At 39.4% G+C, this 19,798-nt stretch overlaps 1 protein-coding gene across 5 annotated transcripts in view; it reads left to right on the forward strand.

Annotated features, from left to right (window-relative positions):
* The first annotated feature begins 293 nt into the window (after positions 1-293).
* Positions 294-19,798, forward strand: part of nckap5l (NCK-associated protein 5-like) — a 538,388-nt gene continuing 518,883 nt past the window's right edge. For all 5 annotated transcript variants that reach the window (XM_069935206.1, XM_069935209.1, XM_069935208.1 and 2 more), the window contains exon 1: positions 294-499. In XM_069935206.1, coding sequence (XP_069791307.1) covers positions 489-499 — 11 coding nt within the window. In that variant the 5' untranslated portion in view covers positions 294-488. The remainder of the gene's footprint in view (positions 500-19,798) is intronic.

Genomic DNA, 19,798 nt, shown 5'->3' on the forward strand with positions numbered 1-19,798 from the left:
GATGAACACGATTTTTTACTGACAGCTTGGAGGTTTTCAGCTTCAAAGTGCGTGAGAATTGTCTCGCTGGATTGTTGTATAACGTGTAAGGGCAGTTTTGTGAGGTTTGCTGTGTTATCATGACACCCAAAAATAGGAGTGACAATGTGGAGACACAAATTTGTCTCTCTTTCCATCAAATTACTTGGTGCAATTGTTTCTACTTACTTGATGTAACTTGAAAAATAGTGAATTCTGCTTGCATAAACTCTGACGTCAATTACTTTTAATAATCTTGTTCTGTGTGTTAGTCCTATAATGTAAAGTTGTTCTTTGATGCTGCAAGTTGCGGCAGGTCTTATTTCACAGTCAAAAAAGCTGGACACACAACAATTCATCCCAGGCAATGCAACAGCACCAATGTGGTTAGCATTTAGCTGTGGATACGAAGTTGCTGAATTTCTACAAGCAAGAGGCAGAAATGCATTTTGCTTGGATTTAGATCACCCATGCACAGAAGGTAAGTGAATGTAAAAATTATTCAGATCACTATCTTTCAATTGTTTGTTGGGAGGAGAATGGATACATTGGGAGGTTGTGGGGTCAACCCTAAATTGATCCAGCATTCTTCTAGATATGGCTTGTTGTCATATTTGAAAGAAGGTAACCATATAACCATATAACCACTTACAGCACAGAACAGGCCAGTTCGGCCCTACTAGTCCATGCCATAACAAATCCCCACCCTCCCAGTCCCACTGACCAGCACCCGGTCCATACCCCTCCAGTCCTCTCCTCTCCATGTAACTATCCAGTCTATCCTTAAATGTAACCAATGATCCCGCCTCGACCACGTCTGCCGGAAGCTCATTCCACATCCCCACCACCCTTTGCGTAAAGAAATTTCCCCTCATGTTCCCCTTATAATTTTCCCCCTTCATTCTTAAACCATGCCCTCTAGTTTGAATCTTCCCCACTCTTAATTGAAAAAGCCTATCCACATTTACTCTGTCTGTCCCTTTTAAAATCTTAAACACCTCTATCAAGTCCCCCCTCAATCTTCTATGCTCGAGAGAAAAAAGCCCTAGTCTGCACAACCTTTCCCTGTAACTCAAACCTTGAAATCCTGTCAACATTCTCGTGAACCTTCTCTGTACTCTCTCTATTTTGTTTATATCCTTCCTATAATTTAGTGACCAAAACTGTACACAGTACTCCAAATTTTGGCCTCACCAATGCCTTGTCCAATTTCATCATAACCTCCCTACTCTTGAATTCAATACTCCGATTTATGAAGGCCAACATTCCAAATGCCTTCTTCACCACACCATCTACCTGAGTATCAGCCTTGAGGGTACTATTTACCATCACTCCTAAATCCCTTTGTTGCTCTGCACATCTCAATAGCCTACCATTTAATGCATATGACCTATTTAGATTTGCCTTTCCAAAATGTAACACCTCACACTTATCTGCATTAAATTCCATCAGCTATTTCTCAGCCCACACCTCCAGCCTTCCTAAATCACCTTTTAATCTACAGTAATCTTCCTCACTGTCCACAACACCACTAATCTTTGTATCATCCGCAAACTTGCTTATCCAATTCTCCACAAATAAATATAGAATCTCAATAAATAAAGACCGGTTATTGAATCAGCCAGTTCTATTTTTTTTAAAATTCTGCCCTGGAATATGGAACCAAATCTTCCAGTGAATGGTGCTTATTACTGACACAAGGGAAGCTACTCTCAAAATACTTAGCAATCTCTGTAACATGGACTTCCCTTTTCTTGACATTAGTTCTGCTCTGATTCTGTGTGGTTGAACAACTGTATCCAACAACTGTGAGCAAGCAGGTCTCACCAACAATTGTTAGTTTCACAAATGGTGACACTGTCAATTTAAAATAGGCAACAAACAAGGAAGTATTAAAAAAAACTTTGCTTCGACAAACTTCTGAGCTATTTTATAGACAATAAAATAGAGTTGAAACTTGCAGATAATTTTAAGGTAGATGCTGAGATTTAATCAGCAAATTTCTGCACACTAACAAATAATTAACAACATTTAAATAATGAAAGCACTTACTGATGCTTCCCTGCTGAGCCCTGGATTTCCTCAATAAATCACGACTCCACGACTGGACACAACGATGAGTTCAGTGCAAGAACAGGCAGTCATGTTTGTCGGCATCAGTCCTTCAGGATATCTTTGACTTCTATATTTGCCTGCACACACTATCCAGACTTTTAGAATTATCAATGGCTGATAATTAATTGCTCCTTTTAGAACTTAAGACTACACTAGATGATGAAGATTTTGCTTCCTGAACACTTTTGGGTGCATTTTATGGGTTTTAGGGTGCTGATCACGGAACTAATCTTAAAATTTTGCTACCATGTACTGTTTTTTTTAGATATAATCTATTTTTGTAATTTTATTTCAATATTTTAAGTCTAGTAGTATATTACCCAAAAAGCAAGCTATTTTGGTCAGTCAAGCATGACTGGACATGCACTCAGTTCAGCTGCTATAGAAATGATGTCTTGGGCCTGGGCATGCTTGGAAAGCATTTAAAGATATTGTTGAGAATTTTCTTGGCAACCACAGAGCACCAAACTACATCCAGCTGATTGACAACATGCAAAACCATGTCATTGAAAATTCATTTTCTGCATTTGCACTTGAACTTCTTCCCTGCTGATCTTGGTGTAGTCAGTGACAATGGTTCAAAAGGTTTGGGGACCATTGATTCATACCTTCTGTATTATTCCAGATTCTAGCATATTCAGTCTTGCATATGTTTGACTTTTAGGGAATGAAGGGAATACTTTAAATGGAAACGTCAGTGTTAAGCTTCGAATAGTACATTTATATTTGAGTTCTTGTGCCATTTTGCTTGAGTCAAATAATCTGGGTCAATCATATAAATCAGCTCTCACTCTATAAATTGAAATTTTATACAATTTCTTGCAATGAATCATTGTTGTTAGATTTAGTGTTGTCAAGAATATATGAATACAATTAGACCAGTGGTAACACACACCTGTAATTCTGTTTAATTAGGTCATATGTTTAATTTTGATTTAATTAGGTCATATGTTAACTACATTTATCTGTTTTAAAACCTACTCTATGAAAAGTAGAATGCAAAAGTCTATTAAAAAAATTCTATAGCAAATGTAATTATGGCTCTGTGATTTTCTCTCTGATCTATTCAAGTTTATTTGAATTTTAAATTGAGACATACAGCATGGTAACAGGTTCTTCTGGCCCATGGACCCGCACCATCCAATTATACTCAATTAACAAGAGCTTGCACTGGTCGCTGGTGCTAGAATAGCATTGCACTAACCCTTGTAGTTTAAGGGTGAATTATTCTTCTTCTTTCTACCCTTTCATTTTTCTAGTTCTGATTTTCAAATTTTTACGTATTCTGTATTTATTGGACACTATTCCTTTTAATTCATTGATCCAGACTGTTTTCAAGAGTAAAAATAATTATACAGTTGGAGGCAGAATCTTTGAAGAGAAGGACTTTATATCAGAGGGGAGATGACCAGTGTAAAGAGGTGAAGTGGAGGAGTGAGAGAAGAGCTAGCAAATGATAGATGGATCCAGGTGAGGGTTGATGGGCAGGGAGGGAATGGTGGACATAGCAACAGAAGCTGGAAACTGATGAGTGAACCCAACAAAGGGAAAAGTATTATGGAATCTGATAAAACAGGAAGTGGATGAGTGGAACCAGGTAACAAAGGGGTGGTAGGAAAACAGGAACAGTAGGGGGAGGAGGTATTGGACCTTTGGGAAATGAGTTTGGGTGATAAGCAGATCAAGCCAGGTTAGGAAGGGCATAGGCATGGGTAATAGAGCTCTGGGGTGGGGTGCTCAGAAAGAATGAAGTTTATGAGAGTGCCTAGATGTGTTAGAGAAATAACCAAGGAGGTGCGGGTAGCTACATTTTGAATGGATTGTTTGAACAAAGTAATAAAAAAGAGGAGTCTTTGCACTTTTAACATTGCTTCTGCACATGCTCATCTGTTGGTGTCCAGAGATGATGATTGGGATTTGACTGATTTGTTCCCCTTTGGGTTTCTAAGGCTACGAGTACATCTCACAGGCCTTGTGTGATTGACCTATGTTGACACAGGTCAGAGAAGAAATCTGGAATGTTCTTTACATTGATGGCAAAGACCATAATGCATTGTGTCACAGATTGTTCACCTACAGGACAATCAGGTATTGCCAATTTTATGAGTGGCGACAGGCTTAGTTTTGTAGATTTTAAAAAAATCTACATTTTACATTTTGGCAGTTTTCTGGTAGGAAAACCAAAATATTCTTATCAGAAGTTAAGATATGTATTTCAAGATTTGCCTGAAATTTGGAATTAGGAATCAATTAACCAAATGATAGGTTTAGGGAGATTCTAAATAATAAGTTTAGCAGAGACAAATGTAAACCTTTCACATTGATTAGATGCTTTATTTTATTTGACTGGAAATTAAAGAATCAATCCCAGTGACAGGGCTGTGGAAACTATTAGTAGCCTGAAAAAGCCAATTAACACTGCTTAATCTTCCCTTTCAGCTGAAATGCTATTTTTTTCATGTTGAAATTGATGCATTTTTGTTTATTAAAGGTATCAAGGGATATGGATGATAAATGGAGTTGAGACATAGATTATCCTTGATCTAATGAATCATGGAATAAATTCTAGGGGCTAAACATCTATTTTTTTAACTGTAGAATTAGTGAAGATATTCAAATGGGATTTGGCAAGTGATGGGTGTGATGTTTCTTTTATTGTAAATTGGGTTCTTTCAAAAGAACTATATTTTATTAGCTTATAGACTCAAGACAATGTGGAGGCATCCATCTTAAATCCAACTAAAGAGTCCAACAAACTAGTCTCTGATCCCTCTAGTGGTCAGGAGGATCAGTAGCATGCTATTATTACGTCCTCTTTCCTTGAGATGTTTAATCTAACAACATGACCCTCTAATACAGTATTCATTTCAATTTAAAGTTCAACACAAACACAACATCAGCAGCACAGACTTTTTAAGTATGCAGTTCTTTTTCTTTTAGAGATTAAGTCTGTCAGGTCCTTTGATAATGCATGTAGATCTTCTTAACACAGGTGCATATATCGGCTCTGTTGGTCCACAACTGTCTTGCACTGGTGGTGCTTCCTCAGTTGCTGTGCAGACTAGATCTTCTGCATTTGTCTGTTCCTGCAGTGTCTCTTATGTTTTCAGCAGGCTCTTTCGATTCTTCCTCAGTATTTCACCGTCATCTGTTCTGACAGGGTAGGATCTGGGATTTACTTCCTCCAGACCAGTGGCCTTTTTGTCCCAAGTGTTGGAATCTCTGAGTCTCACTGTATCATGTGGTGCTAGTGGTCCTAAGATTCTTGCTGTCTTGTCATAGGTTGCTTTTTGCCTTGACTGCAGACACTGTTGTTTCTGTTAAACAACTCTGTTCTTGTATGGGTCTGCAGAGTAGGAAGCATGGTACGTCCTTTCAGAAGATCAGCAGGTGATGTGCTATGTTCACGTTCAATAGAGCTAGATACAGAACTGAGCCACAGTCTTGTGTTTTCATGAGTAACTATGTGAATTCCTTTCTTTGCTTTACTGTTTGACTGTGGATGCAGAGGACTTGAAGTCACATGTCAAAAATCATACTCTTCTGCAAAGTTCTGGACTTCTCTATGAGTGTAGCATGGTCCAATGTCACTGTAGACAATTTGAAGAATTACTTGTCTTGCAAAGATCAATTTCATATATTTGATCACACAAGCAACAGACATGTTAGGAAACTCACTGCATGGTTCTGCTGGTAAGTCAGTTATGATCAAGGATTCCTTTGTCTGCTTTGGGTGATTTTCAAACAGGTCTCACAGCTTGAAACCATTCTGTCAATATCAGCATTCATCACTGGCCAATAAACCACAGTTCTGGTTCTCCTCTTGCATTTTTCCAATCCAAGGTGCCCCTTATGCACTCTTTTCAGCATCTCTTATCGCAGAGATTGAAGAATGACAATTCTGCTCTGTCTGAGTAGAAATCCATTGACAACACTCAGCTCTGATGTTGTAGTATGGGTGATATTAACCTCTAGGCCATCCTTCATTCAGATTCTTGATCACCTTCTGTAGAACTGTGTCCTTTTCTGTTTCAGCTGAATTTCATGTCAGATATTGGAAGTGATTCAGTGATCAGGTTCAAGTGGAGATTTACATCTGTGTCTGCTTGTATGCATTCAATCTCATTGGGTGGTTCACTCTCCATTGTTGTTCTGGATAATGCATCAGCTAACACGATAAGTTTCCCTGGTGTGCACACGAATTCAAAGTCATAACATTGTAGCTTCATCATTAGTCTTTAGATTCTTGGCGATATTTTACTGAGATTTTTCTTGATTATCACTACTAATGGCTTGTGGTCTGTCCCTGCCACAAACGTTGGTAGACCATACTCATAACTGTGGAATATCTCGAGTCCATAGACCAGACCTAGACACTCTTTCTCGATCTGTACATATCGACATTCAGATGCAGCCATTGTCCTTGATGCGTATGCTATTGGTCTCCAATCTTCTCCCACAGCCTGAAGTAGTGCGGCATTTGTTCCATCTTTTGAAGTGTCTGTAGATATTTTTGTCCTTCTGGATATGTCAAAGAACATCAAAAATACTGGTTCTGTAGTTAGAATGGCCTTCAGTCAACCCCATTCTTCCTCATGGTAGACTATCCACTTGAATTTACATTTGTCCTGTAACTTCCTTAGGTACATTGTTTTTGAAGACAGGTTTGGTAGGAATTTATCAATAAAATTGATAATTTCCACCACTCTCAATACACCTTTTTTGTTAGTGGGTCTGGGCATCTCTAAAATTGCTTTCACTTTGTTCTTCTCTGGCTCCACACATGCCTCTGACAGTTTATCTCCCAGAAAGGTGATTTCTTTCACATCAAACTGACATTTTTCTCTGTTTAACTTCCATCCATACTTCTGGACACTTTGTAGCACTTTGATGAGCTTCTCGTGTTGTTCTTGTATGGATCCTCCTAGGATCATGTCATCCATGTACACACGTACACTATTAATGCCTTTATGATGTGCTCCATTGTCCTGTGGAATACTTCTGAAGCTGAGGAAATTCCAAAAGGCATCCTCAGACAGGAGTATCGGCCAAAGGGTATATTAAATGTACGGTATTTTGTGCTATTTTCATGCAGTTTTATTTGCCAAAAGCCTTGGGATGCATCCAATTTGGTGAAAAAATTTGCACTGACTATCTCACTTGTAATTTCAGCACTCATGTCTTTTGGATCCATGAACATGTTGGTCACTGTTCTTCCTTTTGACACACACCATTGAATTCACTTATTTTGTAGGCTCCTTCACTTTCTTTATGACAACTAATGATGCCATTTGGTCAAGTTCCTGCTTGAGATTTTCTTTTAGTGGCACTTGAACCTGCCTCAGGGCCTGCACTACTGGCTGCGCATCCTCCTTTAATTGTATCTTATAGGTGAATGGTAGAACTCCAAATGCCTTGAAGATGCCTTGAAATTTATCCAGTATTTACTCAATGCTGTTTTATGCATTGATGCTGTTAACATGGAACACCCTCTTGACTAGACTTAAGTTTTCACATACTTCATCACTAAGCGGTGATTCATGTCCATCTGGGATAACTTTATCCTTACAATGGGGATTTGAGATGTACACTTACTTACAGAATGTAAATGTTCATCAAAATGAAAACCTAATCTGTGTTTCATATACAAGGGATCACTGTAATTTAAATTATGAATGTAATGTAAGAGATATGTGGAAGGGCATATAAAATGAAATAAATAAAGTATATAAATATATAAAGCACTACTGATAAACTGTAGTTGTTTAAAAGACTGTAATTAAGTACTTAGGAAATGTGGTCATTGTTGGATTATTGATCATCCAGACTTCAATGACTTCAGACTTCATTCTGCAACATCTGGCCAACATGTCATGGGGATCTTTACTAATGCATACAAGAGGCTGGATCTTATTACATTTGCAGAAGCTCTCGACCAACCTGCCCCAAACGGCACATCACTGTCCCCAAAAGGAGATGTTTATGCAAAGGTTCTGGAAAACTTGGAGCACTCCTCAAATGTTAGTCATCTCTCGGAATGGGTAGAGGTACAGGATGAAATTCTTCCTCACTAGTTCGGCAGCACAACCTTGACTTGATCTAGGAAAAGGGTGTTTCAAGAATAACACCTTAGATCTGGCACAAATCTTGTGCTCCAAGAGGCACCACAGACTACAAAAGAAAATAGCCATTTAATCTGTTTAGGTGATCAGACTACCTGCTAATTTTGTTTAGAACACCAACAAAACCTAGCATTTCTACAAAGAAAAGTATAATGGATGTTTACATTCACATGAAAGGGACCTCAGTTATCGGCCCAGCTAAAAGATTGCACCTTTGTCAGTGTTATTAATACTAATCATTACAGTGTCAACATCTGTCTTTGTGCTCAGTTGTCAAGAGTGGGACTTGAACCCACATCTCAGAGACAGAGAGTGTTATAAATTAAAGCAAAGCTCATACTTGGGTAAACAAGAGAGATTAAAGATGGTGGAAAACATAAAATGCTGGAGAACCTCAGCAGTCAGGCAGCATTCATGGAAAACAAAAGATTGTTAAGTTTTGGGCCAAAACTCCTTATCAGCAATGGATCTATTGAGTTCCTCCAGCATTTTATTGCATTTCCACAGCTAATACTTGCTACCTTATGTGAAGCAACTACCCTGGCAGGATGTGAACTGATGTGTGCATTACAATGGAAGCTACCAGTTGAAAATTGTACACTAACTTTAAAGTTCAAATTTATTGACTGTACATACATGACATCACATGCTGTACAACCCTGAGATGCTTTTCTCCCTGTGGGCCAGGTACAATTTCTACTTATTGGTAACTCTAAACTCTACTCAAGAAGGCAATACAGAAAAAAAAAACTATTCAGTGATAAATAATGTGCACAGTAAGAGTCCATAAATGAGTCTCTGAGTCTGTTGTTTAGGGGTCTGATGGTTGAAGGGTAGCAACCCTGAACCTTCTGGTTGTTCACCTTTACCTCTTTCTTGATGGCAGCAGCTACAACAGAGCATGTCCTTGGTGGTGTGGATCCTTGATGATTGCTGCTGCTCTCCGATGGCAGTGTTCCTTATAGATATGTTTTCGATGATGGAGAGCGTTTTGACAGTAATATTAGTGGGCTCTGTACACTACCTTCTTCAGGGCTTTCCTCTCTGGTGTATTGGTGCTCCCATACCAGGCCATGATCCAGCTGGTCAGCACACTTTCCACTACACATCTGTAAAGGTTTGCCAAGGTTTTCAAAGACATACCAAACCACTGCAAACACCGGAGGTAGCAGAGGCCCTGTCATGCTTTCCTCATGATGACTTTAGTATGTTGAGTTCTAAAGAGTTCCTCTGAGATAGTGACTCCTTGGTATTTACATTTGCTCACCCTCTCCACCTCTGATCCTCCAATGAATAGTGGATAGAAATGGAGTTACTTCAGAAACTAAACAGAGAGGTGAAGCTTATGGAGAATCATATTACCACCTGCAGAAGCACTGGAAGATCACCTGTTGAGTAGGGATTGTGACAGTGCACCAGTAAACCACTAAATGGATGCACCATAATAAAGAAAAGTTCAAGCATCCATTTTAAATAAATCATCAGATTTTGCTTTCTATTGAAAGTGGTGAAAATAGGATTCAAGATCTTCTACCCTTTGTCTATCTTTGCCAATAAAAGCCTTTTAAAAAAAAACTCTTGCATTTGAGATCAATATCCACTTCTAATCAGTTTTATTTACCTTCCCAATAAATAAGCGATGCAAAACGCTAAAGCAAATGTGGGATTTGGTGCAATTCAAAAAATGCTGCAAATATTCAGGAGGTAGACTTCGATCAAAACTGCTGATGAAGAGTAATTGACCTAAAATATTACCTTTCTTTATTTTTCTCACAAAATGCTGCCTGATTATTGAGTATTTCAAAACACCAATTAATTTCCAAAAGTTTAATATGAAGTCTATCTCCAAGAAAGAGAGAAAATAATGTTTTAATGTATATTTGTTAGGAACATTTGGAAGGAAGAGACTGCAACCTAAAACTCAATATAAATGGGTCCAGAAATCAGTGCTAAAGATATTTCAAGTGCCTAGAGGGCTACTGAGATGTGGAGAAGCAGCACAGTAAAGAGAGAAGGCACATTTTGTTTATATACTCCTTCCCTTTAGGATTTCATGACCACCAATCTTTGCCGTTTGTTTTTTTTTTCAAACAAGTTATCAACACTTCAATTCTCTGGCAATTTGCACCATTAGTATAAAATTGGGCTTTAAGGAATGAAACAACAAATAAGGTGACCTGCATTGTGCTTGACCCAGCCCACACCTTAAATTTACCACTCATGGCATTCATCCGACTGTGTTTCTCCAGATGGAAAGGGCCAGATCCCCTACGTCCTGAGGTCGAGCAGGATCTGAAAAATGCCCAGCTCTCAGGATTCTGCCATCTTATGCCCTCCCTCCTCAATGCCCCAATGCTTTTGACAGTTCGCACATTCCATATTGAATTGTTTTTACATCCCTCATATTCAAAGATATTTTGCAGATTCAGATACCTTCAAATACATAGAACCTCAAATACTTTTATATACATGATTCACTACAGTAAAATGTTGCATCAGATCAAATAATTCCAACTGAGCTGCACAATTCCCCTCCCCCCCACAGTATTGGTGATCTTATTAAATAAATAGATTCACCTCCTCCTCTGTAGCCACCCTCTTTTCTCCAACAAATCACTGCTCTGCTGTAGAGTTCAGTGGTGGAAAATAATAAAATACACTAGGATTTGATCTTCAGTTCAATTTGGAATTTCAGTTTTGATCAAGCATGTACAAAAGACATGAGTAGCTACACCCAATGTACACTTTATCCCAGTAAAATAGTTAGATTAAACCTATTGTATTGTATTATGGCACTTCAAACCTAGCAGAACTAGTTTACTTTGGATAATAGAATAGAAGAGATGATCTTGGTGACCATAATCCCCTATTTTATCCTAATCTCCAAAGTCAGTGTAATAACCACCTACACATTCCCTCCTGTGACTTCATTAAAATGAGATAAAGGAGAGGTGTTATTTTCATTATAGATATTAGATGAAAGAAAGCCACATTATGCCAAGTAACATTGAATTTGCTGCTCATGGCAAGCTTCCAATGCTCACAGCTGACATTCTAGAAATTTAAAAATGAAACTTCTGCAGATGCACCAATATCATAGAGTCGCAGAGCCAAAAAGGCTCTTTGACCCAACTTGGCCATGCTGACCAAGTTGTCATTCTTGGTTAGTGCCTTGTATCCACATTTGGTCCATATCCTTCTGATCTATAAATCTGTATAAATGCCTTTTGAATGTTTTAATTGTATCTGCTTCCATAGCATCCTCTAGCAACTTGTTCAAAACATCTGAGTGAAAAAGTTTCCCCTCATGTCTCTCAATTTGTGCATGCTTACATTATGCATGCTCTCTCACTTCATGCATGATTTTTTTTTATAGCTCAACAAGGTCACTCCTCAGACTCCTATAATCCAGGGAATAAAGACCCTGCCTCTTCCTATAATGTCAGTTCTGGTAACATCTTTTGCACTGCTTTCAACTTACTGATATCCTTCCTATCATCTCCCAGAAAAGAAATGTTCATGTCCACATTGGCAAGACTCTCCTCCGTGCTGGGGCCTTGCATGAAGTAACACCAGTCAGGTCAGAACAAGTTCCACCCAGAAAATTAACTTTGTTAAACAACAAAGTCCCTCCCTCAGTCTTTGCTGATTGTCAATGCTGTCCAAAGTGATGAATGTCATTGAATGTTTCCGATATTCAGAAATATTTAAAAACCTAGTAAAAATATTATTAAAACATATTATGAACTTCGTAACTTAAAAACACAAAACGATAAAAGCAATTAGAATTGTTATGGCCGAAGGAGGCAATTTGGCTGATTTAGCCCACGCAGGCTCTTTGTAGAGCCAGGGATCCCAGCTCGTTTCACACCTTTCCCTGTAATTTAGTGAGAGGAACCTTGTTCTTGCCATTTTCTCTAGTAGCCGTCACCTTCATTCAAATGAATTGACTTGCTATTTCCAAATCTGGCATGGATTCAGCAGGGTGCACAATGATATTCTGCCTTTGGAGTCTAAAGTTAGAGAGCAGTGGCTGCCTATGAGAGCCAGCTAACAAGCCCAAGATTTTAAATTTGATGCAAAGATGTTGAGCCTCCTGACGTACATGGATGAATGCAACCAATTTGTTCTACAAATGCTTGTTTCTCACCCACTAAAGTTCAGCTCCAATGGATCATGAGCTTATTATTAATGATTACAATAAAAATTTTGTTTTTTTATCCATTTTACTTTAGTCATTTTCAACGCTACCACACATTTCTTAAAAAAAGCACATAATCAAGGCCTTTTGTGATACTTTTTCAGAAAAAAATAATCAAGATTTGTCACAAAATAAACAAAGCCACCATGATCTTTGCCATTGATCATTGATAAATTTCCTCAAACAAGGAGGAGGTTTCAGAATGGGTGATCTGAAGCGGTCAGATTGCTTATGTTATCTGTGGTGATGTTGAGAGGGATAAACTGCAATTCATATTGAAGACATCTAAAGCAGATTTTATCTTGTTGCAGAGATAGGGCAGGAATATTATGGAGTAGACCAACATTTAGTGCCCACTTTAAATTGCCTATCATTTGACTGGCTTGCTCCATTATTTCAGAACTAATTGTATTCTCTGGGCTTTTGATATCATGTAGATCAGAATGGAGAATTCAGTAAACCCTTGGTATCTGGCACATATGGGATTAGTAGATGCCAGGTAAATGTGTTTGCCTGATGTTTGAGATTGCCTGTTGAGTAATTACCTATTTTCGTAATTTATTTTGTCAGTGGCTTGAGCCTACTGGTTGCTTGAATTCTGGATAACAGGGATTTGATTGTATTTTAACACAACATCACACTAGTTTACAGTCAACAAAGCCATTTATTAGTGATTTTTGTTTATTTTTGAAATTCCCCAGCTGCCAGAGTAACACTGGAACTTGTATCTCCAGGTCAATGGACCAAGCCTCTGACTACTCATCCAGCACATAACTATGCAGCTCATTGCTTTTGAAAAGGAGGCAATTCTTCACCTTGAACAGTTGAAGTTCTTCAAGTGAATGTACATATCAGTATTGTTGGGTAGAGAGTTCCAGGATTTTGACTCAAACATCAATGAAACAATAATGATTTATTTACAGGTCAGGCAAGTAAAACCTGCAGGTGGTGATGTTCCCACATGTCAGTTGCCTTTGATCTTCCAATTTGTCAAGATTAAGTTTTAAAAGTGTTGTCAAAGAAGCCCTGATGGACATAGCATCCTTCAAGCGGTGGTGGTGGAGGGACTGAATGTTTAGCATGATGGATGGAATGTTCATCAAGACCACTGTTTTAAACCAGATGTTGTAAAGCAATATAATACCCTGGATCTCCACCAGAAAGGCTTTGATGAGTCACTCACCACAGGATACTCAGGAATTCACACATACTTGTAGCCTTGGTATTTATATGACTAGTCCAGTTAAGTTTCTGATCAAAATCAAGTTTCTGGTTAGAACAACATGAGTGGAAAGGAAATTAATTTGCTTTTAAATGCAATTATTGAATATATTAAAAAATCAATCTCTTTTTCCCCCCTATTTTATATATCTATATATGTATTTCAATCTCCTTCAGCATGATGCTGAAACAAGCCATGAAAGACCTCAACAATGAAGACGCTGTTTACATCCGGTACCGCATGGATGGCAGTCTCTTCAATCTGAGGCGCCTGCAAGCTCACACTAAAACACAAGAGCAACTTGTCCGTGATCTACTCTTTGCAGACGATGCCGCTTTAGTTGCCCATTCAGAGCCAGCTCTTCAGCGCTTGACGTCCTGTTTTGCGGAAACTGCCAAAATGTTTGGCCTGGAAGTCAACCTGAAGAAAACTGAGGTCCTCCATCAGCCAGCTCCCCACCATGACTACCAGCCTCCCCACATCTCCATCGGGCACACAAAACTCAAAACGGTCAATCAGTTTACCTATCTCGGCTACACCATTTCATCGGATGCAAGGATCGACAACGAGATAGACAACAGACTCGCCAAGGCAAATAGTGCCTTTGGAAGACTACACAAAAGAGTCTGGAAAAACAACCAACTGAAAAACCTCACAAAGATTAGTGTATACAGAGCCGTTGTCATACCCACACACCTGTTCGGCTCCGAATCATGGGTCCTCTACCGGCATCACCTATGGCTCCTAGAATGCTTCCACCAGCGTTATCTCCGCTCCATCCTCAACATTCATTGGAGTGACTTCATCACCAACATCGAAGTACTCGAGATGGCAGAGGCTGACAGCATCGAATCCACACTGCTGAAGATCCAACTGCGCTGGGTAGGTCACGTCTCCAGAATGGAGGACCATCGTCTTCCCAAGATCGTGTTCTATGGTGAGCTCTCCACTGGCCACCGAGACAGAGGTGCACCAAAGAAGAGGTACAAGGACTGCCTAAAGAAATCTCTTGGTGCCTGCCACATTGACCACCGCCAGTGGGCTGATCTCGCCTCAAACCGCGCATCTTGGCTCCTCACAGTTCGGCGGGAAGCAACCTCCTTTGAAGAAGACCGCAGAGCCCACCTCACTGTCAAAAGACAAAGGAGGAAAAACCCAACAAACAACCCCAACCAACCAATTTTCCCTTGCAACTGCTGCAACCGTGTCTGCCTGTCCCGCATTAGACTTGTCAGCCACAAACGAGCCTGCAGCTGACGTGGACATTACCCCTCCATAAATCTTCGTCCGCGAAGCCAAGCCAAAGAAAGAAGAGAAGATATAGATATATATCTATCGATATATGTATCATATCTATTGATAGAAATAACACCTCAAACCGTGCATCTTGGCGCCTCACAGTTTGGCGGGCAGCAACCTTTGAAGAAGACCGCAGAGCCCACCTCACTGACAAAAGGCAAAGGAGGAAAAACCCAACACCCAACCCCAACCAACCAATTTTCCCCTGCAACCGCTGCAACCGTGTCTGCCTGTCCCGCATCGGACTTGTCAGCCACAAACGAGCCTGCAGCTGACGTGGACTTTTTACCCCCTCCATAAATCTTCGTCCGCGAAGCCAAGCCAAAGAAAGAAGAAGTAAATCTATCTCTCTCTTTTATTTTTATATATATATACATAAATAATTTTAATATAAAATTAACAAATGCTGAATCTTCTTTGCAAATTAGATGTTGTTTATGGAGATAGAATTAATGAATTAATCCTTTCATTGAGATTGATATCTGAATTGGGCTAGTTAGAATTGAGGATGAATAATAAAATATTCAGTGATGTACTTATCTATTGGGTTTTAGGGAATCACACACATTTGAACAAGTTAGGAAGAATTGCTCCCATTATTACCAAGGAATATGTCATCTTGAAGACAATTATGTCTAAGTCTCATAATGATAAATTTTCAATTTTGGTTGTTGTGTTTGGAAAAGATAGAATTCTTTTGGCAGAGGCATGTTACCTTTCTGTTTGCTGAGTAATTATTATTAATAGATTGATTGTGCAATAGATGTGGTGTTTGGCAGAGTGCCTGCTGGGTTCTGTATTCCTGGATTTAACATGAAATTACATTGTTTAACAGGAAGTAAAACATTAAAAAGTCTGCAGACATTGTGGTTGAAGTAAAAACACAATGCTGGAGAAACTCAGCAATTCAAACAGTGTTCTTTGTACAGCAAAGATTAAGATACATAAAGAAATAGCACTCTCTGGCTGGAAGGCATTAACATCAACTTCTCTGGTTTCTGATTTCCTACTTCCTCGCTCTTCTCCACTCCTCTGTCTTCTTTCCTTCAGCTCTCCACCCCTTTCCTTCCCTCATCCACCTATTGCCTCCTGCTTGTGGGACTGTTTTCCTCCCACTGGCCCTCCCACCCCTACCATTTTGTTCGAGTGCTTGCCTACATATTGCCTATACCTTGAAGAAGGGCTCAAGCCCGTAACATTGGATATGTATCTTTATCTTTGATATATAAACCATTCCTGCTGAGTTTCTCCAGAATTGTGTTTTTATTTAACATGAAATTACAGGAGTGCTACATAGAATTAAGAAGAAAATGCTTTTTGATTTGGCCCATGGAATCATAAGACTGGAATAGAATAGAAGCGGGAGTGTAATGTTAATTGGTACCACTTTTAAAACTATATCATGTGACCAGCCTCAGCAATGTTGAGTATGGAATTTTCCAGAATATATCTCAGTATATGTGAGTAAGGTCACAGTGAGAAAACAATATCCTGAAATTGTAAGCCTTTCTTTTATTTAATATCCTTTCGTGGCCATGTTGAAGAAAAGACTGAGCCTTACGGTATTTTTTTCAGGGCTGCACTTTCCAGAACAGAGAAGGAGAGAGACATACTCAGCCATGGTCTCCAATATAATGTCTCTTGTCACAGTCTTTTGTGGTCAACATTTCAGCAATCTAATCTATTGTCCTCCAATATTTCAAATTATGAGTATAATACATTTCTCATCTAATACAATGAAATTCACCAAAGTTTTATCAATTTTTTTGGTCTCACCATCTTCAGAGTTCATTTCACAGCCAGTTTGTCTGTTGATAGAGCATTACCTGCTGCTAATTGCACTACCACTGGCCTGATTTGGTGAAGGATTCTAAATAGAGATAGTTGGAGTATCCTTACACTTCAGTGATACATTCCAGAAAATGGGAAAGGAGCAGAAGTTGTAAAACACCATTGTTTTGGAAAGGAAAATAGTGCAATTCAAAGACTCTTTGAGGAGGAATAATAAGTTGTCATTAAAGAAGTTGTCATTCCAAAGATTTAACGAATCAGATTACGGTGTCAGTAAGGGCTAAGATAAGATATCTGAGTTTGGAGGAAAGAGTGACCAATGCAAATTATGAATGAGAAAACTTTAGTGTAGGTCTGAGGAGATACAGAATGGAAAATATTTGTGGTGCACTGAGGTAGCACCAAGCAAGCACAAAACTTGAAAGACTGTACAACAGGCTTCATTCCATAAAAAGTCTGAACACCAGTTCGGGTCTTGGTGGCTCCCTGTGTGACTGGCTCGGGAGAGGCCAGCTAAGGTCTATATTCATATCGGCTGATTGAAAGCTGGCCAGGTGGAGTCAGCCCTTTAGGTGGTCTATTCAGATCAGCTGATTGACAGCCGGCCAGGTGGAGTCAGCCCGCCAGGTGGAGTCAGCCCCTTTGGCGGTCTTCCTGCAAGTACAGGGATCGTCCCCTGCAGTAGGCTGGTGGTCGTATCACCATGCTATTAGAATTGGCTAGGAAGAGAGTGGATGGGAATTGAAAGTTTAGGAAGAGGGGAAAGGATTATGTAGTCAATTTTCATCAAACAAGGAGGGGAGAGTCACAGTTGCAGAGAGTGGACATACTGGAGAGTTCATCTACTGAGGCAATATGGATAGAGCTCAAAAATAAGAAAGGTGTAATCACTCTGATAGTGTGTATTGTGTGCGTGTAAAAGAGAATAGATTTGTAGACATATTATGGGTGAACGTCAAGGCGACAGGATTGTTGTAGTGGGTGATTTTAATTTGATCGGATATTCTTAGTGCCAGTGTTTAGATGGGGAAGGATTTGTTTGGTGCATCTTGGATGGTTTCTTGAAACACCACAGCTAGTCCAACCAGGGAAGTGACCAGACTAGACCTTGAACTGAGAAATGAACCTAGCCTGGTGATTGGAGTTTCATTAGGGATCACAATTCTTTAAATTTCCAGATAGTTCTAAACAAGGATAATCCAGGAAATTGTAGGCTGTTGTGTCTCACCCCGGTGAAGGAAAGCGATTGGAAATATTACTTAGGGATAGGAATTACACGTGTTTAAACTTCAGTAAAGCATTTCACAAGATCCCTCATTGAAGGCTGATCAAAAATATAAAGATGTACATGATCCAGGGTGAATTAATAGTTCAGATTTAGAATCAACTTGCCCATAGAAGAAAGACGGTAGTGGTGAAAGGGTGTAATTTGGCTGGAGGTCTGTGTCCAGTTGTGTTCTGCAGGGATCTTGGTTGGGAGTGATTTTGATTTTGATACATATCTAAATGGCTTGGATGATATTGTAGGTAGGTGGGTTAGTTTGTTTGTTAATAAGACAAAAATTGGTGGAGTTGCAGACAGTGTTGAGGGTTATAAAAGAATGCAGCAGGATATAAATAATTACAGATATGGGTAGAAAAATTGCAAATGGAGTTGAATCTGAACATGTTTGAGGTGATGCACTTTGGGAGGTCAAATGTAAGAGGAACGCATACAGCTAATGGTAGCACATTGATGTGCAGAGGGATCTGGAGGTCCAGATCCATAGCTCCCTGAAGATGAATGTAGAAGTAGATAAAGTGGTAAAAAAAAAGTCATGTGAAGTACTGACCATGAGTGGATGTGGCATTGAGTATAAGAGCAAAGAAGTCATGTTGTTGCTAGACAAAATTTTGCCTTGGCCGCATTGGAGCATTGTGTGTAATTGTGGTTGCACCTTTATAGGATAAAGGTGGAAGCTTTGTAATGGTACAAAAGAAATTTACCAGGATGCTGCTGGATTAGAGGATATGAACTATAAAGGCAAGTTGGGCAAACATGTTGTTTTCTCTGGAGTGTCAGAAGTTCAGGGTAGACCTGATGGAAGCTTATGAAATGATGAGAGGCATAAATAGAGCAGACAGTAAGAATCTATTTTTTTCCCCCTGAGTAAAAATGTGACTACTGGAGGACATGATTTTTAGTGAGGAGGAGGGGGTGGTGGTATGTTTCACTAGAGTGGTGAATGCTTGGAACCTGGCTGCCAGAGGTAGAGGTGGAAGCAGAAACAGTAATAGCATTTAAGAGGCTTATAGGTACATAGTAATGCAGGGAACAGAGGGTTATGTATCATGTTCAGCTAGCAGAGTTCTAGTTTAACTTGAGTATCATTTTTGATGTGGACATTGTGTGCTAGAGGGTGTATTCCTCTGCTGTTATGTCAGAATCAGAATTTATGGTCTTGATCAAGTCATGAAATGTGGTGTTTTGTGGCACCGTCATTGTGCAAACATTCACATTATAATTATCTTACATTATTATTAAAAAATAAAAATAATAGTGCAGGAAAAGTAAGGCAGTGCCTTTGGTTCTTTGCTTATTCAGGAATCTGATGGCAGCGGGGAAGAAGCTGTCCTTGTGCTGTTGAATACTTGTCTTTTTCCCGAAGGTAGCAGAGTGAAGAGGGAATGGCCTGGGTGGTGTGAGTCTTTGAGGATAGAGGCTGCTTTTTTTAAGAAACCTCCTTGATGGTGAAGTTTGGTGCTTGTGATGTCGCAGGCCTAGTTAACAACCCTCTGGAATTTATTCTTGTCCTGAGAGTTTGCGCCTTCATTCCAGACAGTGATGCAACCAGCCAGAATGTTCTCCATGGTATACCTGTAGAAGTTAACAAGAGTCTTCACAAACACCTCACTAAGTATAGCCACTGGCAAGCCTTCTTTATGATTGCATCAACATGGAGGCTCCAGGAATGTCAGGAATCTGACATTCTTGACTCTTTCCACTCCTGAGCCCTCAATGAGGACTGGGTCATGTTCCCTGACTTCCTC

The sequence above is a fragment of the Narcine bancroftii genome, chromosome 4 (genome assembly GCF_036971445.1).
Source record: "Narcine bancroftii isolate sNarBan1 chromosome 4, sNarBan1.hap1, whole genome shotgun sequence".
In the NCBI taxonomy this organism is placed as follows: domain Eukaryota; kingdom Metazoa; phylum Chordata; class Chondrichthyes; order Torpediniformes; family Narcinidae; genus Narcine; species Narcine bancroftii.